The sequence below is a fragment of the Cydia pomonella genome, chromosome 2 (assembly GCF_033807575.1).
Source record: "Cydia pomonella isolate Wapato2018A chromosome 2, ilCydPomo1, whole genome shotgun sequence".
NCBI lineage: Eukaryota > Metazoa > Arthropoda > Insecta > Lepidoptera > Tortricidae > Cydia > Cydia pomonella.
The window spans coordinates 17528594-17552711 of NC_084704.1; the positions used below are offsets into that span (position 1 = coordinate 17528594).

At 38.2% G+C, this 24118-nt stretch overlaps 1 protein-coding gene and 1 non-coding gene across 3 annotated transcripts in view; both read left to right on the forward strand.

Annotated features, from left to right (window-relative positions):
- Positions 1–24118, forward strand: part of LOC133515541 (protein peste-like) — a 36641-nt gene that overhangs the window by 9523 nt on the left and 3000 nt on the right. Inside the window, exons 2-8 of one of the 2 annotated variants that reach the window (XM_061848090.1) lie at positions 13518–13649; positions 16667–16805; positions 17000–17157; positions 18788–19003; positions 19654–19785; positions 20736–20834; positions 21288–21459. In XM_061848090.1, coding sequence (XP_061704074.1) covers positions 13530–13649; positions 16667–16805; positions 17000–17157; positions 18788–19003; positions 19654–19785; positions 20736–20834; positions 21288–21459 — 1036 coding nt within the window. In that variant the 5' untranslated portion in view covers positions 13518–13529. The remainder of the gene's footprint in view (positions 1–13517; positions 13650–16666; positions 16806–16999; positions 17158–18787; positions 19004–19653; positions 19786–20735; positions 20835–21287; positions 21460–24118) is intronic. The other variant, XM_061848091.1, reaches the window with a different exon arrangement.
- On the forward strand, positions 19254–19326 carry Trnad-auc (transfer RNA aspartic acid (anticodon AUC)). The gene has a single exon. It is a non-coding gene; the product is annotated as a tRNA-Asp (tRNA).

A 24118-nucleotide genomic window follows, 5' to 3' on the forward strand; every position in this document is an offset into this window, starting at 1 on the left:
AGATAGGTAGCATGGTCCCTCATAAATGCGAGTATGCTTTTTTATCAGATAAGAAGAGTTGTGCCTACCTACTTATTCAACATTGATCTTGTAATTTCCAAGAATCTTTATTAGCTATTCTGGAGATGGCTATAAGGTAACAAGAGAAGTAAAGGTAGCTGGTACGAGTATATTTATGTATATCCACATTAGGTCATCCGCTAGCTGGCGCGGTTGTACGGAGCGGGTGATCATGTTAACGAAAAAATGTTGCCAAGACGAGGCCATATGGCTCGCACTGTCAAAAAGCTATCAGATCTCATGTAAAGCCAAGCTCCTAATTCTACACGCCCTAACTCTACAAGCCTAACTTCACAATCTTAGTCAAAATATGTGGCTTGACCGTTTCCTTGCGACAAGAACTATAATATAACAGAAAAGTAATGAAAAGTGAAGACATTTTTCACCTTACGCCTAAGATGTGCCGGTAGCAAAACGGCTAAGCCACATATTTTGAAGTAAGGGCTTGTAGAGTTAGGGCGTGTATCTGTATAATTATAAACTTGGCTCTATATGAGAACTGATATATTTTTGACAGTATGACAGACGTTTTTCGTGGGATTTCACTTCTTTTTGTAAGTTGCTTATGACAATCGGCCATCCCCTAATTTAAAAATGTATTCTAATTTTCAGACCTAGCATTAAAATTTGTGCAAGTCTCATACAAACTTTCATCCCCTAGTTTAAGCGGCACCAATCATGGGACATTCAAGAGAAATGTTGGAGTATTTTTGATATTTCCCCCACATCTGTAAAATTTCTACCGCTTTATGCTTTAAAACAGGAATGTCCAATTCGTCCTCTATGTTTTCTATGTATTTAATGGAAGCTACTGCAATTGGTTTCAATATTATATCTCTATTGTATAATTTGTATACAATACTTCATCTATGAGCCAATAAAACATACTTTAACCAAAAGTATACAGCTAAGACACGCGAGCAGCCGCGATACTTTCACGACCCGTGCCCCGGCGAGGCTGGATTGTTCCTTGTTAAATTTAATTTATGGACAGTTTTTTTCATGATTTTGGCCACAGTAGCCTATGGAGACAAGCAACGCCAAGCGGTCTTAGTAGTCTATGGAGCTGGCTATATTAAGGGTGTCACATGCACGTTTCTGTCTTATGAAGCAATGGTTTCTACCATACAACCAAAAATAAATAATTAATTAGAGCAATCGTTTTGTTTCGTCTTGACCTCTTGACCAGGGCGGTACGTGTTTGGTCAAATTTATTATACTCGTAGTTGGCTAAAGCGTTTCGATAGGAATGTAGTTCTTGAGTCGGGATCCTATACTAAAGTACGTTGGTGGCAAACAAGCATACGGCCCGTCTGATGGTAAGCAGTCCCCGTAGTCTATGTACGCCTGCAACTCCAGAGGAGTTACATGCTCCTAACACTCCGCACCCTCGTTGAGTTCTCTGACAACCTTACTCCCTTGTAAACACCTAATTCATTTTCATTGAGTTAAGTATTCAGACTTCTCCCCGCCTATTAAAAAAAGCGGCCAAGTGCAAGTCGGACTCTCTCGTCGGAAGTGTCTCTCGCGCAAACTATTCAGTTTAGAAAAAAATGATATTAGAAACCTAAATATCATTTTTGAAGACCTACCCATAGATACCACATAAGTATGGGTTTGATGAAAAAAAATTTTTTTTTTTTAAATTTATGACGTATTAAAAAAACTACTTATTAGATCTCGTTCAAACCAATTTTCGGTGGAAGTTTGTATGACAATGTATATCATTACATTTTTTTTAGATTTTTCTTTCTATTATTTTAGAAGTTAAGGGGGTGGGGGGACACTTTTTACCACTTTGGAAGTGTCTCTCGCGCAAACTATTCAGTTTAGAAAAAAATGATATTAGAAACCTCAATATCATTTTTAAAGACCTATCCATAGATACCCCACACATATGGGTTTGATGAAAAAAGATTTTTTGAGTTTCAGTTCTAAGTATGGGGAACCCCCAAAATTTATTGTTTTTTTTTCTATTTTTGTGTAAAAATCTTAATGCGGTTCATAGAATACATCTACTTACCAAGTTTGAACAGTATAGCTCTTATAGTTTCGGAAAAAAGTGTCTGTGACATAATCGGACAGACAGACGGACATGACGAATCTATAAGGGTTCCGTTTCTTGCCATTTGGCTACGGAACCCTAAAAAGACTCATTATTATAAAGCAGTAGCCGATCCGGTATCCTATTCAAGGGTTTTGGAAGGGGTTCTTTGTAAGGCTTTACCAAAGCCATAGTTCTCTAAATCCAATGCATTTTATTTAAAATTTATGTCCTTGTTATTTATTTACAATAACAATATACATAATGGATATATACAGATGATTACTATAACTAGCTTATATCTAAAATAGGCCCTCGAGGCATTGTACCAAGAATTGTCATTATTATTATTCTACTTATGGCAAAAGATCTGATATTGCATATTCTTGTTTTCGTTTTCAAATGCTTAAAAAACTGTATTTTGAGAGGTAATTAAATTACCTCTCAAAATACAGTCAGTTTTTGTGCTATTCAATTAATGACTTCCTTTCATAGGTTTTTTTCTGGGAAGGGGTGGACGGTTCTTCTCCTCTGTCATGTAGGATTGTCCAAAAATTATGTATTTGGCTTAATTACCTACTGTCCAATGCTCACTTAACTTAGATAAGGCAGATAAAGATTATAGGATTGGAGAACTTTTCTCGAAGTCATGTGTGTAACCTACTCGTATTACCGCAACTGATAAAGTGATAACCTTCTGCACGCGTGAGATCAAGCAAAGCATTATGATTGTGTTCAGTAATTCGTTGGACTATAAGTATATACTAAAGTCTCTCTCTCTCTCATGTTAGCGTTTATCCTGATGGTAATGTAGCACCTAAAGTTTTAACAGGAGTAAAGCAATCTATTTATTTGAAGGGAAATAGGCTGAGTGATTATCTTCATATCACTTTAAGAATGAAATAAAAAAATGTAGACACCTAACCCAAGCACAGAATTAACGAATACAGAGATATTGATTATCGAACGGACAATAATGATATAACAAATTAAGACACAATTGACAATGACACGTGTTGCCCTTGGACGAAAGCGACACAAACACGACACGATATGCGCCTGCGTCGAACCGACACGTGCTCGTGAATCACGGTTACTCTAGTAAACACACTTACATTGTTGTCGCCATTCATGATTAGTATACTAATTAATTCAAAATTATGAGTATCTTTATGCGTTCTTAAATAACAGTCAATAGCACAATAATCGCGATAAGTAGGTATAAGCAGAAGTACACCATTGGGTACAATTCATTAATTAGTTTCATGCTGGTTTCACTGCATATTATAAGAAAGTACCCCGCCGCGTCTCTCTGTCTGTACATATCTGTATGTTCGCGATAAACTCAAAAAATACTGAACCGTTTTTCATGCGGTTTTTACCTATGACTGAGGAAGGTTTAGGTGCATAATTCGTTAAGGTTTTATGTAACCCCTGCGAAGCCTGTATTCGGATAGAGGGCAAAATACCGGCATATTAAGTTACAGTATTTATAGACTCCTTAACTTATTTTCATTTAAGATTAAGTAGGTAAGTTAAGGTTTTTAATGCATGTATCTTTCTTAATGAAATAAACAGAATATTATTTCCTTTCCATCACGAAACAACGGTGTTCCGGAATTTGGGAGACGTGCTGAGAGCCAAAGCCAACACAGCATCCGCCAGGGTGTAAGGATCTACTATTGGAATGAAAATGAAGGAATCAAATAGAGCTACGGCTATGGGGTGAACGCGATGGGCTAAAACCTAAAAAAATGAAAAACAAAATTGTAAAAAATTATTCACGGCAGACGGTGACTCACCCCGTAAGATGGGCGCTCAAAAAAGCGACATCTAGGATGGTTCACTGTGTGAGTAGGTGTCGCTGGACTTTAAACATATAGCCTAGAACACAGTTCTCGAGACTTCTCTCTGTACAGCCGGCTAAGGCAAGCCAGAGACAGAGAATCCTGTACCACCCACTTTTCGGGTGACAGAACTCTCCAGGAGCCCTCGGGTACGTGGGGTAGCTACTCCGCAACAGCTCGCCACTAGCTGCCCTGCGTTGACTGATAGCACTGGTAATACCAGCGGGCGATGGGGTCAGCACGTCCCAACGTCTATAATAATAATATTTTTTTTTTAGAAATCAGCTTTGGTAAATCTTTATTTGGAAGTATGGCAGTACCTATATAGTATGATAAATTTTTACCACAATAATGGTGGAAGTAACTATGTAGCTGGAAGAAAGAAGATTATCAATATGTTGTATGTATCTGTCTTGACAACCAAACAAGCTCTGTTCTTATGACCTTTATAAAACAATAAACATTACCTATAACATCAGCGTTTGCCTGTAAGGTAAATAAACCAAAAAGCCTTACGTAGCACTAGGATTGTGGGTGCAAGTACTTAAATTATACACGACAGGTAACTTTTAAAAATGTCTTTAATCGATTCATTTTGCTGGGTTCCATTACTTTGCGAAATAACTTTCCTTGTTTCCTCATATAGCTACTCGTTAAACGAAAACAATAGCAGAGGAACCTTATAACGACGCTGGGTAGAAGTTGAATTTTCGGCATAATGTGTTGTGCCGGTATGCTTTATACTCGTGTATATTTACTTACCTACATATATTTATCAGTAAAGGATATAAAAATGAACCTAATACAATCATGTTTGAGGTACATGATGACAACTAAAACTTCTGCAATGGAGATAGGTTGGATTAAGTAAATATAGGTAGGTATATATGTTTTTAAACTTTTTAAAGGGTCGGCAACGCGCATGTAATAGGCTCTGGAGTTCTGGAGCTCTGGAGCCGGGCTTGTTGTATGTTTATTTGCCACCGTCGTGGTTGTGAAAAAAATGACGCAATTAAATTGTAAGAATCCGCCTTTTTACAAACGGCGACGACGCCGTCACATGGGCGTAAGGTAAGGTGAAAAATGTATTCACTAGGTATTAATTATTTTTTATTTATTATACAATGTGTACTTCTTGTAGTAATGAAACGACCAATCCACATATTTTGACTAAGGTGTACAGTTTGTCAAGTTAGGACTTGTAGAGTTAGAAGCTTGCCTCCACAAGAGATCTGATACCTTTTTGACAGTGCAAGCCTTATGGTTTCGTCTTAGCAACATTTTACATGAAAATGTGTTTGATGGGATTTCACTTCTTTTTGTAGGTTGCTTATAACAATCTTCCATCCCCTAATTTAAAGGGTTGGGGGTGATTTACTATTAAACATCCTGAAATACGTATCTGGGGGCATCTTTAATACATTCTGGTTGTTTGTCTAATTCCCCATACAAACTTCAACCCCTTCCCCCCTTTTCCTCCCCTTTTCACCCTTACTGGTGATTTTGGCGTTGAAAACAATTCTATATCTTTCTCCATAACAGGAAGTACCCTATATGATCATCAGTGAGTGAATCAGTGAGTCAGTTTTTTTAGATATGAATAAAATTTAAAGTATGGGATCTATGTAATTGAAATTTTGTATGCTTAAAATTGAAATTTTGTTTGTGGACTTACCACTTTTGTCATTATATCCCGAGAATTTTGTTTATCTGGTATAATCCAAACCCAAGTTATGAGGGTTCAAAAAACGACGAAGCGCTTCGAGAAAAGATAGGTAATGCCCTTGCGCTTTGCTTTGCTCATCTTGACGGGGGCACTACCGTGCCCCCAGATATGCTTGGGACCAAGGCCCGTACATTTCATGCCGTTGGCGCAAAAATGACGTAATTTAACATACAGCGAGTTTTATTACAGCAACTACGGAAGGCGGAGATAAGGAACGACATCTCCATGTACCAAAAAGTGTCATCAAAAAACTTTAAATAGGTGGCGCTACAATACCTAGAGTACTTGAACAAAAAAATATAAATAAAATATAAATAAATAATAAATAAATATTATAAGACATTATTACACAAATTGGCTAAGTCCCACACTAAGCTCAATAAGGCTTGTGATGAGGGTACTTAGACAACGATATATATAATATATAAATATTTATAAATACTTAAATACATAGAAAACATCCATGACTCAGGAACAAATATCCATGCTCATCACACGAATAAATTCCCTTACCAGGATTTGAACCCGGGACCATCAGCTTCGTAGGCAGGGTCACTACCCACTAGGCCAAACCGGTCGTCATGGTCGTCAAAATAAAATCATAGACAGCGCAATTCACTCCGTCAATAACGCCTAGGTGTAATTTTTCCGTCAACGGCATGACATGAACGGGCCCTGCTTGGGACAATATCTCCATACTAAATCGAGCTAAATGAGCCGGTCTATCAGAGTTCGTTCGATGTTGTACATAGTTATGTTACAAAGTCACTGACACACACTGTTATATGTATTTGTAATCAGAATCGCGGTGCATATTGAATTAAGACTTGGAACTTATCGCATCTTCTTGACCTCGTAATGATACACTTGAGTAGGTGCCTAGTGTAAGTAATATGTGGTTAGTCGCTCGTAATATGAGTTGAGCTCCAATACAATATAGTAACCAGTGTTTATGAATAGCAGTTCATGTGACTGCCACATAATGAAAGGCAATAAAATACGAGTGAGAGTTTAAGAAATGATGAGTTTCTTAAAAGGACCACTCGAGTGTTTTAATACCTAATTATGTGTTACATACACTATTTATAATATTTTTTAATGTTTTTTCACAAGACTTGCACTTAGTGTTATCTATTTTCTAACACAAAATGCAAATAAAACATATGCAGCCAAAGAGCAGATAATCACTACGATGCAGCTAGAATATGTGTCAATTGTTATCAACGTTGACATGTCATCATCGATGCATTATAAATAGGTTTATAAGAAAAGGTTACACACCTACATACCAACTTATCTACACCCTGCACTAGTAGTTTGTTTACATATGCTCCTAACTACATATTAGTTTTTTTTGACATGACGCACGAAGATTTACGCAAATATTTTTATATGTGTATGTAGCGGGTACTAGTGGCTATCCATGCATATTTTTTCTGGAGGTGTACCTCCGCGAAAAGTAAAAAAATAAATCTGAAGAAAAATAAAATGTTTTTTACACAATGAAGTATAAGTACCTGACGTGGGTTAAAAATGTGTATATTTGTAGCCTATTTTATTATTGTCAAATATAATTTTGTTTTGTTAATCTAACTTGAACAGTTTACAAAATATGCCTCTTTCAATGATACGCTGATTATTTTACAGTATCCTGAATAACTCGAAAACAAAAGAAGATCGAGGACTGATATTAAGCATAGAGTGTTCTTAGGACTTGCCAGTACACCACCTGAAAGAATGACCAAACCCGTCATTGGGGGCACCTCTAGTTCGCTTAGCCTGCTAGACCCTTTTACACGAAATTAGAAGTAATAGAACAAATTTAAAAAAAAAACTGAAAATATTTTAATTTGTTTTTATTTCAAGTAGAAACACTACTAAAATAAATTATAAACTGAAATAAATGTCATATACTAAGGAAAAGTGACCAAGGCCTCCAGTGCCCCAGGCTGGAATCGAACCAGCGTCCTCTGCTATCGCGGCAGGTGTAGATGAACATGTCAGCCTCATATGGGTGCTTTCATAGTTCCCTACTCAAGGTAGAAATCAATAAAGTGACCTATACACTGATTGCTTTGTCTGATAAAGGCCTTGCTAACCAACAATTGATCTGTCCACTGTGTATGGAGCCCAAACTACCAAAAATTCTTTTCTCAAGTCCGAATTCCGGACCGAGTCCAACAACATGTGAGACAAGTCATCAGACTTCTGACAGTTTACACACAGTGGTGACGATTTAACACCCATCATACACAGAAACATGTTCCCAGCAGGGATGTGTCCAGATTGTACATCTTTAACATCTTTTAAACTTAGTTGTTCCATTTGGAAACTGTAGACTTTATCAAAGTAAAAGATTTTCTGGATTTGTTTCGTATTTATATGTTGTTGGTGTTGAAGGTAGTAAGATAGGTACTTAGTTATTGAAGTAAGTAAGTTTGTATTATATTTATCCATCTGTACATAACGTAGGGCTTGACAGACGGGTGTCGATATCAGGCCATGTATTCATGCCGATTTAGTCAGCACGGGCGAGGCAGGTTCTCGAGAAATCCAATGTAACGTGACCTCGAGATCCGTACATAGCATTATGCACAATTCAAGAACACTTTGTCAACATACTGTTTAGACGTCATTTGCGAGATTTTATTGGTGAAATTCAATTGCTCACTAATATAATAAATAGCACGAACAAAAACTTTGAGCCATAACATATCTAGTAGTCAGGCAAACAACAACTGTTGACAATACCATTATATGTGAAAGTTGGAATCGTAAAAAGAATCTGGATTCTGGACACCAAATAAGATTAAATATTTTTTTCTACTCCTATAATGGTTGAATTAGGGTGGTCCTTATTTCGTCAGTTATATTTCTCAATGGGGCACCCGCTTAATGTTAAATCTACCACTAAAAAACTAATTTAATGTTGTTTCAGAATTTTTAAATACATGTTAGGGGTCGATATCGCACTTTTACAATTTGAACCCTCCATACAATATGTTTTTTTTCGATTTTTTTGTTGTAAGGCCTATTGGCTGCTTATTTTTTAATTATGTTATTAATATTTTAGGGCTTCTAAGGGTCCAGGGGTAAGGGTATTTTCCGATTCTATAAACACAAATAACCCTTAAAGTGGCGCCAGCGAAAACACCAAAATTAATCAAGTGGCGCTGCAGATTTGCGCAAAAGCAGACAAGTGGCCGAGCTCCGATCAGTGGTCAGCGCGAATGAAAAGGATTTTACAAAATCGACGATTATTAGCTTATTATTACATTTAAATAGCTTTCTAATGGTGGAATCAGCGTTAAAAAATCTATTTAAATGTAACAATTAAATCATTTAATATCTATATCTTTACGTTTGGTCAGCCTCAATCAAACTCCGGAAGAATGTCAGTTTTCTAGTTTCCTTGTTAAACATTGCTATTTCATTATCAAAGTAAGACTTTGATTATTAAGATTCAATCATTAAAACTTAATGTTCCATTGATTTTACAAAACAATCTCTTAAAAATCAAGACTGTACTTGGGCTTCGCTACCGAATGAATGATCCTCGCCAACAAATTTTATATCAAGTGTTCATGTTTTCCTTACCGTATGTTATCCTTGTCTAACTTGTTATCCAGTTTCGGGTACTAGAAGAGTGTAACTATACGTAAAACCTCTAAATACGGCAACACCTCACTAACCACTCTCTGGTGGCCGACAGTTTACTCAGGGGCGGATTAAGAAGGCGCCCTTAGCACAATAGCTCGCGGGGCCCCCTGGTTTGAAAAAAAAAGATTAAGTGCGAGTCCAACTCGCACCCCGAGGATTCAGTACCATCACAACATTTTTACGATGTCTCAATTTTTTTTACTAGTTCTCGATTAGTTTGTAACATGTTATGCAGTGTATCTTATAGTTTCGCCATGTCCGTCTGTCCGAGGGTTTGCTCCGTGATTACTATAACTAGCTTATATCTAAACTGGATGGAAACCAAGGATGCTGGCGGCATTTCCTCGTTGTATCGCAATACTGATACGTTGTGCGAGGAAGCCGCCAGCTCTTCGGTCACCAGTTACGTCAACCAGACGTTTCGCGATTTCTCCAAAAAACTTGTGCGCGCTGGGACCCCATGGACCTAGAGTTTCAACGCCTAATGGTACAAAATGGTACTTTCTACCGAGGCTCTTATATTTATTACGTTTGAAAATTTCGGCGCTTTCCGCCGCTGCGCCTGCTTTTACATTAGTCCGTTGGAGGTGGGACGGTGCTGTATTTGTATAGAAAACCAGTACCGGGAACACTCCCTAGAGGGAACTTTGCCGAGAGGCCAAGGGTTGGAGGGTAGATTTTAATAATTCTTGTAACTTAAATTTCGTTTTTATGTACATTATTTAATAATAAATGTTTCAATATATCTCTATTTGTTCTTTTTATGTTTTGATATCTACTTATTTTTGTGACATTAAATTTATATACCTCTGATATGACAAAAGAGAACTCGAACAACACTTGAACAAATAAATGTGCTACCGCGTGCTTCCGTCTTCATTTTAAACCAAAATTTATATCACGACTAGCAAAGCATAAGAACTTAAATTAATTCATGATATTCTTGCTGAAAAAATGAAATCCAAATATATATATGTATCGATATAAGAATTGTATGTACGAGTAGTGTTCATTACTTAGCCAAGTAAGGACCTAGGCAAGGCACCAATATTAAATTAGTGTTTGATATAGAGAACTTTTGACGGCCAGACAAATGTAGATGTGGGAGCTCTTATTGGATAGTAAAATTACCAAATTTACCAAAAAAATTAAAATCCTTATTGGATAGTAAACTTACCAAAGATGCATTTTTGTGGCAATTATATAAGCCATGGGTGTTTTCTATGTATTTATCTATTTAAGTATGTATGTCGTCGCCTAATACCCATAGTACAAGTTCTGCTTAATTTGGGTATATGTCGATCTGTGTATGATTGTCCCCAAATAATTATTTACTTATTTATTTCCATAGCGGGCCAACTTTTAAGTAAGTATGTTACTAGAACGTGATAAGTACATCTCTTCTATCAAACGATACAATTATTTTCCCTTGGACAACGAGACAGAATAACAACACAAAAATTGATCCACCGAATTATATAAAATAGCAAATGGCAATCTTGCAGAGATCGACCTAGTACCAAACGCAGCAAATCTTGGACTAAGTATATCGTTATCATAAACGACTAATGGTGGCGAAGTTACGGCAGAACTGAAGAATATTAGGCCATTCGACATTTAGTTGTATAATTTTATCGTTACATCTCGTGTCGTGTTTGTCAGTTACTCGAGTGAAATTTGTGCCTCTGTGCAACAATTATGTATACATTATACACATGCACTATGCAGTATATGCAGGGACATACTTTCAAACAAATTACATACAGTTAAACGATAGGCACTCGGGCTTGTGGCCAACACCGTCCATACAAGTCCATAATTCCATACTAATAATTTAAATGCGAAAGTGTGTCCGCTGAACCGATTTAGAAGAAAAATAGTACGTAAATAGATAGTTTTAGTTTTGACGAAGGATATAGAATAGTTTTTATTCCCGAAATCATTCCTTAAGGGGGTGAGAAGGGGGTGGAAGTTTGTATTGGAAAAATAACCGCTGATTTTTTTTTATACTACGTCGGTGGCAAACAAGCATACGGCCCGCCTGATGGTAAGCAGTCTCGGTAGCCTATGTACGCCTGCAACTCCAGAGGAGTTACATGCGCGTTGCCGACCCTAGCATCCCCCCCCCCCCCCTCGTTGAGCTCTGGCAACCTTACTCACCGGCAGGAACACAACACTATGATTCAGATTAAATTTATTTTTAGTTGTGAGCACGTATATCGAAAAGTTTTTGCCCCCAAAATCCTGTAAGGGTGTAAAAAGAGGGGTGGTTTGTTTAGGGAGTTAATTTTCGACCAATAAGCCAACCCTTTAGGGGTGAAAAGGAGGCAGAGGTTTGTATAGGGAATTATTAAAAGGCAGATGAGGGAAGAGAAGATTAGAGAAGGGCAGGGAAGTGGAAGTGGTAGTGGTCAACTACCACTCATTTTTGAACTATGGGTCCAAAAATATGAAATAACCCGTAGAAATAGAGCTTAAGAAAATAATTAAATGAATACTATAGCGAATATGATCCGTTGAGCCATTTTTAAGCTATCGCAAAAAGTCTCCCCTTCATGGTAAAAAGACGTACAGCCAGACTTAAACGTTACTACGACATTAAATAGATTTTTAAAGTTATTCATGTAAATAAAATACCAACCTACTCTTTATACTTAATATGGACTACTTTCCTACCTAACCTTTATACCTAAGAACTGCTGTAAATCATTTAATTATCATTTAATATTTAAATTATTTGAAAGGTTTATGTTGACTGTATAAGTAATGCTATAAGTATACCGACATTACCTACCTACTTACTCTTTGGAGTAATGCCGTTGAGTATTGGCATTTTTAGAACGAAAAACTAAAAATTAAAAAGTAAGAGGCAATCCTGCTGATTATCATACTTTAATGAACAAATCATTTTAAAATGACTGCAGTTTGCTAAAATATGTGTTTTTCATGAATATTGCAATCTACTTACCTATATGTTTTTCGCTTATCTCTCGACATGAAAAATCTCCGATTGCAAGTAAGTCCTAAGGAAAACATCATGGTCATACTTCTATTACTTTAATTGGGTACTTATTATGCAAATTATCCGTCTCTTATTTGGCTTAATTCGTGAAAGGCAACATTTATTCAACCCTTAGTTAACAATCGGGATACCAATTAACAGGATAACAAATGAACACTTAAAAGCTTCCTCTTCTAGCACACCTCTTCAATTTTGTCGTCAGGCAAAAAACTGTTCCTGATCAATGGACGACATCAGAAATTATTATCATTCTATACAAAAAAGGTAACCCCACTGACATCTCCAATTATAGGCCTATAAGCCTAATGTCAAGCCTGTACATGCTTTTTTCATCCTGTCTTCAGAAGCGCATCTCCCCTGCTACAGAAAACCAACTACCAGTAGAACAGGCCGGCTTCCGTAAAGGTTTCTCTACTATGGACCATATTCAGGCAATAGAGCAAGTCATGGAAAAACACTCAGTAACCTGCTTAACTTTAACCTGTGATCAATGTACGATTTGCCAGATGATTGTGACTTCTGACTCGATGCATATATTTACAAAATCTTTCAGTCTATATATAAGTCACTAGCATTGATGGAGATATAAAATGGAGCACACTCTAACCTTTTTTGTTATAGTAAATTGAACCTTATCACGGAGGCAGAAAGGTGTTCTTACCAGACTAGACAAAACGGTCCACTTGAGATAGCAAAAGTGGGGCGCGGTGTCTCACTCGCACATGTTGCCAATGTTAAAAGCATACTATTGTGGTAGTATTTATATCAATATAGTACTGAAATTAAATAATTTCTTATACTATTTTAGTGATATACAGAGTGCGGTTCTCAAATCTTTTAAGTAATTTGTAAATAATTATGTAACTTTAACCAGTATCTCAAAACTTCAAATCGCCATAACTTCTTCATTTTTGTTAACATTCCGTTTCCTTTTAGGAATTTGGGGTACTTGAAATAGTAAAATATATTGTTGATTCTTAAAAGTAAAAAAATAAATAAAAAAATTTTTTCGTTAACTTTAACCCGCTCAACTCATATAGCATAGCCTTAAGGCATTCTCTACCAGTCAACCACTGGGTCAAAAAGAGACTTTTTTTAGGTGGTAATATTGTATTACAAGATAATTATTTTCACTTAATTTGTCATGAAATATTTCAGGAGGCGTGAGCGATGCGCGGGCGCACGCCGCGTTGGCGTTGCGTGTTCGCGGTCGTGTGCGCGCTGCTCGCTGCCGCCGGCATCGCCATCTCGCTCACCTGGGGCCGGGTTTTCGACTCTGTGGTGGCGCGAGTGAGTTACATTTTACAGGAAAAACTGCTTAGTAGAGCAAATAGTGGCAGTGACCGTGCATTTTTTTTAAAAGACGACACTTGGCACATTTGTTCCTTAGGTAATTCTGAGCTGATTACCGCGGGGAGTAGGTACCGCGTGTCAACCGTTTCAGGAGGTTTGAGTGCTAAGTAAAGCTCCGCCGGGCCCTTAATAGGGCTAGGGCTTTACTTAGATGCCTTTATATAATACAATTATATAAACATGTCCGGGTTCTGGACTCTAAAATCCGGGGTTTTCACGCGTCTTGTCCTGGTTTCCAAATTTTAGAGATGGCAACCTTAATCGGGATCCGTCTTTCACCAGCGGAGGGTACCATTATTTGCGGTTATGATCGTTTATCATGTTCCTTACTTTAACTGTTGAGGTTTGATGAACAATGTAGGTATTCACTATTCATGATCATGTTCATGATAATAGATAATACTAAGGTATTAAAATATACGAAATATAGTAGTAAAACGGCCAAAACTTCGTCGCGTGTCATTCAAGGGCGCATGCGGGAAGCCCTACAAGCCGTTCTAATCTCGACACGGGGCTAACGAAGTACTATTAACTTGATGGGTCACGTGGTTCGTTACCATATTGCCCTTCACAAGCAATTCAAGCAAGTATTGGTAAAATTGACTACCTAGTTATTTATAGCATGCTCTTAAAGGTTTTTTACTAGAGACCCTTAATACTCATACTCATACTCATATATTTATTCCTAATAATTCATATTATATGTCACAATATTATTTAAAATTAATTATTTACAAAACATGATTTGTAACATTTTACATAGGTAATAATAAAAAAATAAAATTAATATTAAATCTAAGTTTTTAGGTACTTGTTTTGTACTCTAAAAACTCATTAAAGCTATAAAAGCTATAAAGGGTTGAATTCCTAACAATTGACCCTCATCAACAATTATTATTCCCAAGAAGGTGTCAAAGTATTTCTGCTTAAAAGTTATTTTATTAATCATCGACTAACATTGATCTAGTTTACAAAGTAGGTACACTATTAACCGGCTAATGCAGATTAATAAGTACTTGCCTAAAGGTCAAACCAAAGTCTTATCATTATCACTCTTATCTCAATAATAGGTACAGGGTTCGTATCCCACTGAACTTCGTACACGTCAATCTGTCCTGTTTGTAACTCATTACTTAGCTCAATTGCTTATGTTCACCTTTCCAGCCTTCAAGGACCATGTTCGGGTCCCCAGAGGACACGGCCGTGTCCAATATTAAGTAATGGGTGAAATACTTTGAATCTGGGAAGGTAATAAATAAAAGACACGGTCAAGGTTAGCACGCTACCTGTAGCGACTAGTGTTGGCCGATCGTTAGTTTGAATTGAAAATATTGAAAATTAACTATAACAAATTTAACCGTAACAGACGGTTACAGGTTACGGTTTAATTTGTAATGGTTAATTTTCAATATTTTAAATTCTAACTATAGGTATCGTTATAGTTTTATTTAAAAAAAAATTTTATGTAATTTTACTCATTGGATAATGTACTTTTAATGTCATTTTTAGGGTTCCGTAGCCAAATGGCAAAAAACGGAACCCTTATAGATTCGTCATGTCCGTTTATGTCACAGCCACTTTTTTCCGAAACTATAAGAACTATACTGTTCAAACTTGGTAAGTAGATGTATTCTATGAACCGCATTAAGATTTTTACACAAAAATAGAAAAAAAAAAACATTAAATTTCGGGGGTTCCCCATACTTAAAAGTGAAACTCAAAAAATTTTTTTTCATCAAACCCATACGTGTGGGATATCTATGAATAGGTCTTCAAAAATGATATTGAGGTTTCTAATATCATTTTTTCCTAAACTGAATAGTTTGCGCGAGAGACACTTCCAAAGTCGTAAAATGTGTGTCCGCTCCCCTGTAACTTCTAAAATAAGAGAATGATAAACCTAAAAAAAATATATGATGTACATTACCATGCAAACTTCCACCGAAAATTGGTTTGAACGAAATCTAATAAGTAGTTTTTTTTAATACGTCATAAATGGTACGGAACCCTTCATGGGCGAGTCCGACTCGCACTTGGCCGTTTTTTTTGATAGCTGTAATGTCATTTTTTTGAAAGCTGAATACTCGCATGTAAACACTTTAACGTATTAGGTACATTCTGTATATATGTATAGGTATACATAACGTATAAAGTAAGTTTAATCTTGAAGGCGTCTCATAAATGTATCATTTTCAAATCGTACCGTTGCTCTCCAGTTAGAAACAAAACAAAATGGTACATGTACCTACACTTTTGTTAAAGAATGCACTCGAAGTAATTAAGTAGGACTCGGGCAAAAGTGCGAATTAATAATCCCAGTAACACAGCACCTTGACTTCAATTTGTTTAATAGAAGCAGGATAAGCTGCCAGTTGGTTGGGTCAAACGATCTTGTTGATCCAACCAACTAGATGCCCATTGTTCAATCATATAGATGATTGATTGGTGATTTGCGTAGTTGACGGTCATGCGCGTGATCGTTAATTGACGCTTTCTATCAATTTCGATCCACCAATTGGCTTCTGGTAAAAAGTTGATTGGCCTTATACACTCTAAATATTTGTTTTGGTCATTAGAACAAAAGCAAAAACCCTGCGATAACAACTGCTGCGAGTGCGTCTTTGTGTTGAGGGAGTCTCTCGATAACAACTGCTGCGAGTGCGTCTTTGTGTTGAGGGAGTCTCTCCCTATATTTATGTAGCGTAATTCTACCGTTCCCTTGTTTTTTTTTGCAGAAAAGTTAACCTCATTGATTTGATAGTATTGAACCGAAGTTTCTTCACCGACAGCAGTGTAATTCCGTCATATATCAATTGGACTTGGGGTCCCCGCCGAAATCACTCTTCTCCAAAACATAACATAACCAAATAAAGGTGTCTAGGTACATGGCATGCTATGAAAATGGTTCTAGATGTACCTAAGTACTATATACTTAATGTGCGATTTGGTTTCAGCAAGTGGCCCTGGTGCCTGGGTCCCGATCATTCCGCGAGTGGGAGGCACCGTCTGTGCCACTCTTCATGGATGTGTACCTCTTCAACTGGACCAATTCGGAAAATTTCCCACAGGAAAAGCCTCACTTGGTGCAGTTAGGTAAGTGCATCGCACAGTCAAAATATTAAATAATGACACGAACTAAGTACCAAAAATTATGCAAATCTTCCTCAAAATGAAATTTTGATTTTTATACCGCCTTTGTGAGATTAGGAATGAAAGTTTGCATAATAGTATAATTCCGTGCATTAAAATGAGGAATAAAGCTTATGTATACCGGTTGTAATTTCCAGGTCCATACCGCTTCAAAGAGCACCGGCAGCACGTGAATGTGACGTGGCATGTGAACAACGGCTCGATGGCCTATCGCACCCTACGGAGCTGGCACTTCCAACCCTCCAGCAACGGCAGCCTCGACGACAACGTAACCATGCTCAACATCATAGCTGCAGTAAGTGAACAACGGCTCGATGGCCTATTGCTTCCTGCGGAGCTGGCACTTCCAACCCTCCAGCAACGGCAGCCTCGACGTCAACGTCACCATGCTCAACATCATAGCTGCAGCAAGTGAACAACGGCTCGATAGCCTATCGCACCCTGCGGAGCTCGCACTTCCAACCCTCCAGCAACGGCAGCCTCGACGACATCGTCACCATGCTCAACATCATAGTTGCAGTAAGTGAACAACGGTTCGATGGCCTATCGCGCCCTGCGGAGCTGGCACTTCCACCCCTCCAGCAACGGCATCTTCGACGACATCGTCACCATGGTCAACATCATAGCAGCAGTAAGTGAACAACTAACTTCAACTCGACAACAACATAGCTGGTCTGGGTTTGTCTACTGTAAATGAACATCTAAGTTCGCATAAAACCTATGGTTTCACGCGTTTTGTGAAAAATTTCGCTACATATGAAATTTCATAACCTTCATTATAGTACGAGTAAAGATAGTCTACTCGTATTTTGCTAGCAGGAATTGTAACTTGTACACTAATAAATAACTTTTACTGCTTCAGCACGGTTAATATTTAAGAAGCCAAGCCATATGTAAGTAGCACGATTAACTGGACCTAGTATACAAGTGTATACATCATACATGTTCAATGTGTGTGAAAGCGTGAATACATTCATTTAGGTATTTACTGAGAATAAAAAGTTTTTATCCCGTACGATTGCGTAACCCTTAACAAGCGGACTGCATATCGTTAAAATTCTCGTAATCCCGATATCACTGTTACGTAATAGGATAACGAGCGTCTAGCTTTTGGCTCATCTTCGCTTTCAATACAATTATGAACTGCCTTTGAAGCTTTCAAATTGGAACTTTGAATCCCCTGGGTCAGGTAGGTACGAATACGATACATAACGTAGCACGTAACGTGTGTAGCGTGTAATAATGTTTACAATATTTCTGCCAATACATACGTAACAACGTAATAGTTATTTACGATACAAGTGCGTAAAGTAAGAAATTCGTAACGAGTGGCGATACATTAAAACACGACCGAGGGGAGTATTTTAAATCGACACGAGTTGCGAATTACCTATTCGCACGTATATTGTACAACGTTTTACAGTACATATGGCTCTTTAAAGTTTCGACATATGCACAGAAAGTGTTCATTCCCGCACGCGTGCGGGAAAGTAGCCCCATATGTACTATAAACGATATTACTACCAAATGTGTTCAATTTTAGTTTTATGAATTCTTAAAAGTTGCAAGCGTCTCGCAACTCCATAGCTGCTTTGCTCACCCCTGCTTTATTATAATATCAATTAGTGATATACAGGTAATATATAGTCCTTCTCATAGTTTTCGATGACCGCGACTCTAAATTAACACATTATGGACGTTGTCTAGCATGAGCCCTAATGTGGCTGGCCAGGCCGAACTTGCTCTTAAATACTCTATTGCACGCGTGACAGTAAAGTTGGCCAGCTGCGTTGAACGTGTACACGTAGGAGGGCTATACAGGTATTCAACTAATAAACATGCTTTCATTTATTAATTTACACCGAAAAAGGACGCACAACCATTATTTTAGTTTCATGTAGCTTACCGGTCCTTATCAATTCCAGTCAGCGATCTACCGCGCTCGAGACTGGGGCTTCTTAGAGCAGAAGATGCTGTCCATGTCGCTGGCCATGTTCGGGCAGCACATGGTGGTGTCGAAGCCGGCTCGGGAGCTGCTGTTCGAGGGCTACGAGGACGCGCTCCTGGACGTGGCCAAGACCTTGCCGGCCAGCGCGACTGGCGGCGCTCCGCCTGTTGATAGATTTGGACTGTTCTACGAAGTATGTATGTGTTTTTCTTTTAGATTGAAATAGCGTTTGAAAATTTGCATTAATCGTTAAGGAGTATTAGGCACACAAGTTTTGAATGGGAACAATTTTCATGGACTTACCTAATGTGTATATATATGGTATCAATGGATTCAGTATAAGGTCCTGAATACCGCATGGGGTATCAAATGAAAGGGATTTGTGAGTAGATTACAAATATATAACACACTATAACATTTTCAATTTGCTGCCTATGGATGAGGTCTTGGTGGCTCAGATGGCAGAGCGCTGGAGTATCGATCCAGAGGCCGTGAGTTCAAGTCTCACCCAAGACAGTAATTTTTCCACTTTTAAATTTATCCTAAGCTTAATTTTCAATTTGGTAGAAAATGTCAAAAAAAATCACAATTTAGATTTGACTTTGAACTGCTCAAAATTGAAAACGACTAAATCGATTATTTCAAAATACATACCAAGGGACTCTGAATATCCTCTATATAACATAATTAATCAGATATACTTATCAAAAAATAAGAGAACTACATCAATCTGAATGACAGTATAATTTTCTGTTACAGGAAACTACAAAAATCCTTTTTTTGACTGGAAACGTTTATATTTTTAATTAAATACATAGACTCACTCTATTGTGTTGTTTTCAGAGGAATAACTCTATCACGACCGATGGCTACATGGAAGTGTCCACAGGGGTGGATAGCGGCACTCTACCAGGTCAGGTGCTGCGGTGGAACTACGAGGACTATCTGCCATACTACACTGGGGAGTGCGCCAAGGTATCTACTACGGCTACCTCAAAGGGTCATAATAACACCTGAAGAAGATGAAAGTAATTTTACTATTAAAGTATCGTCGCTTCATCATACTGATTTAAACTTTCATGATTTTCACACATTACTTTATCTGGACTTAATCGCGTATATCTAATAATAATAAGCCCGCAGACCAGGTTATGGCGAGCTGTAGGGGAGTAGCGACCCCACGGACTCGAGTGCTCCCGAGAGTTAGTCAGGGCCTCCGTCTCCGGCGTGTCTTAGTCGGTCGGATTGGACCCCAAAGGGACCCGCAGGACTCTTAGCTCTGGCTTGCCTTCATTGGCCGTCCAGAGAGGAATCGTTATAGCTATATGCTCCGGGGGTAGAAGTGAAAGATTCATAAGGGGTGTTGCTCCTGGTCGTCTTTTCGACGGCAGTTTCAGGGGCCCATCTAGTAAGCGGCAAGTCACCGCCTGCCTCGATAACGTGTTTAAGCATTGTAATGGCAGGTGTTCGGACCTCTTTACAATAGCCCAATCTTTTGACCAGCCAAACTTCAACACCATAACCGGCCCTCTTCTTCACTTTATTTACAATAGCCCCTATATCAGCTGGGACCGATTTACGGGTATCTATTTGTACCTGTGAATGGGTTATAGCTGGTGTACTATTACATAACATAAAATTTGTCTAAAAGAGCCTCTGCGATTCGGCCCCACGCATGCCTCCCAAAGGTCCGGGACCCCATGGTCCCGAGATATGGAAAGAAAGGATAGTTTAGTTTAGTTTATTTATCTCTCAATACAATGTTCATAGTTAATATAAAAGGATACATAAGCAATTACTTATAGTATAGTGATCGTCGGATACAATGTCAAATCTAATTACTTATTCAATTTATAATTTAATATTATTACAATACAATTAGGTAGTTATATACAATGGCTAAACTATTTTTTTTTATCAAGCAGAATCGATACGATAGTAGATTCTTACGGGAGATGTTTCTATACGCGACTCTAAGGCGTTCAAGCATCAAGGGATGGAATGGAAAAACTCGCACATATCTGGTAAGTCTCCGTAGCTCAGCTTGCCAGAGGTGTACATTTTTTCCTTTTTTCCTTTAATACAAAAAGACCGGACAAGTACGAGTTGGACTTGTCCACCGAGGGTTCCGTACTTTTTAGTATTTTTTGTTATAGCGGCAACAGAAATACATCATCTGTGAAAATTTCAACTGTCTTTCGGTTCTGTCTTCGGTTCGGTCTGTCTGTCGGTTCATGAGATTCAGCCTGGTGACAGACGGACAGACGGACGGACAGCGGAATCTTAGTAATAGGGTCCCGTTTTACCCTTTGGGTACGGAACCCTGAAAATGAATGTTCCTCTAACCAATTAGGCACTAATCTCTGTATATCTTGGGTAACAGAGCAAAGATTAAGAAAGGCTTCTTCGAAGCCTTATGAGCTTGTTAGATAATACACAAAGGTTATTGTGCTTTAAAGTGTACAAATCGATTTCAGCTGAAGGGGAGCGCGGGGGAGTTCCTGCCCCGAGACCTGACGGAGCGCTCGGCGGTGACGGTGTTCGTGCCGGACCTGTGCCGCTCCATACAGCTCACGCACAAGCTTAGCGGAGAGCTTGGAGGCTTGCCCTACCACCGCTACTCTGTCGCGCCGGAGAGCTTCGATAACTGTGAGGTTCTTATAAACATATTTTAAAAATATTATTTTCGTTCATCTTTCTAATTTACCAATATTCAGTAAGCAGAGGGTTTCTTTCAGCCTGATCTGATATTTTTCAGTTTAGTTGACATTTCGGATTGCTTTATTCTCATAATGGTGGCCTGTGCCCAGCAGAGGGATGTTTATGAGGTCAAAGTGGAGAAAACCGGCATATAAAATGTATTGCGGGTAAAACCGTCATAGGGCCCGTATTCGGGAGGGTACGGAGTATTAGGTTCGGCAATGCGCATGTAACACCTCTGGAGTTGCAGGCGTCCATAGGCTACGGAGTCTGCTTACCACCAGGCGGGCCGTATGCTTATTTGCCACCGACCTGGTAATTTTTTTTTATTCGTACTGTTGACGACTGAAATAACGATTCAACGGCACAACACTATTTTTGAAACATTCCTACATCACTAGCGCATGACATGTGCCATTTTAGATTATGGAGGCGGATCGATAGCGATCGTTTGGATTTGATCGTGCCTTTTATAAATAATTCCATCGGAACTCAATGTTTTCTTTAGTAACTTATTAGTACTTACATCGCTCAGAAAGTTAGAGAGGAAGAATTTCTCTCTTCTCTTCCGACTAGGATGTGCAATCTCGGTATTCCGAGATCTCGCACCTTTTGTCCAAGATTAATCTTGCACGTTAAATCGTGCGCGGTCTCGCAAGATTTGCAAGATTGCGCAGCTAAACATTAAATGGTTTCCATGACCAAATTACCCTTATGTAAAACCTTTATATCTATGGCACTTCGAGGATAAGAATTAAATACACCGAATCAGGCCGCTTTCAGGACCAATAGTGGATTCAGACAGGTGTGTATTCTCTCGCTAGAGCTGTTCAATTTATTTCGTAGACGGACATATCATGAGAAGGTTCTTGGGGGATTAGAATGGAGGCATACCGATAGGCGGGCACCTCATCAGAAGTCTACGCTTAGCAGATAATACTACCATTATAGGGACCGTGCGCGTTGGAGGGTCTGCCATCTTGTGGCCTGAATCGGAACCATAAACATGCACATTTGCACGAGACGTGCTTTCTTTTGCATAGTAGGTTTTGCCATCTTGTGGGCTACATCGGAACAAAAAACATCACATTTACGCCTCGCGCCAAAAATCTGACGGCTCCTGTGCTGCCTCCTACAGTTCATGCACGCTCCCTATAGGCACCAACGAATCTTAACTTGCTATGCTTCTGCAAAGGGTACGAAAAAAGAGCGGGGAATACGGTCTCCTTCTTAATAGATCCAAGAACAAGTTGATGTTTGTGCAAAGGACAGGCTCGTTGAATTAATCTCGAAAACCGTACCGTACCGGACTTCATTTACCTCTGATCCCTGATATCTGATAAGATAAGATCTGATCTGATAAGGCGGTTAGAGAAGATCTGGTGGAACAGGACCCTTTTCTATATTTTTGTAAGGCTCGGAAACATGGACTCTGAAAGCGAGTACCTGGAGTAGAATTGAGATGTGGTGTTGGCGCAAGATGTAAGATGAACCATGAACGGCACCGCAGCGCAGCACTAATGCGCGAACGGAATTAAAAAGTCTAGTGCCATTTATCAATCATGTTATATATAGATAATATGCATTATTTCGTCTCTAGAACAATGCTTTACTCAGTTTCAATAGAGTATAAAAAATAAATTATAGATTATCAAGATCTCGCAAAATACCGAGATCTTGCAAGATGGACCTCTTGAATCTTGCAAATACCGAGATCAATGATTATGCTGCAATATTGGACTCCCTACTACCGACTTCTACTCTATAAGTGGAGTACCTATGTGTAAGTACAAACGCAGGAATTAAAAGCGACGAAAAAGTTTGTAGACGGTCTTCTCTTGTCGACCGGTTTGGCCTAGTGGGTAGTAACCCTGCCTACGAAGCTGATGATCCCGGGTTCAAATCCTGGTAAGGGCATTTATTCGTGTGATGAGCATGGATATTTGTTCCTGAGTCATGGGTGTTTTCTATGTATTTAAGTATTTATAAATATTTATATATTATATATAATTATCGTTGTCTAAGTACCCTCAACACAAGCCTTATTGAGCTTACTGTGGGACTTAGGCAATTTGTGTAATAATGTCCTATAATATTTATTACAGTACATATGGGGCTACTTTATAGCACTAGTGCGAGAAGTAGCATATTATGTTACTGTGTCGAACATTTAAAGGGCCATATGTACTGTAAAACGTTGTACGATACATGTGCGAATAGGTAATTCGCAACTCGTGTCGATTTAAAACACTCCCTTCGGTCGTGTTTTAATTTATCGCCACTCGTTTCGAATTTCCTATTTTTCGCACTTGTATCGTAATGTACTATTTTATTATTATTATTATTCCCTTATGGATGATTTGACATTGACCATGGACTGAATTATTTTATTTTTATTAGTTTGTTTTCATTTTTAATTATTCTAATTTTTAATTATTAATAATTTCATTGTAATTACTTTTTGTATACAAGTAGGTGCTAATATAGTCTAAGGAATTGTAACTAACATTTTTATTTATGGGCCCCCGGCCTGAAATAAACGAATATTTAATTTAATTTATTTTTTAAGGATTCCCTAGTTAGTGAGCATACAGCTCAGATGAACCCA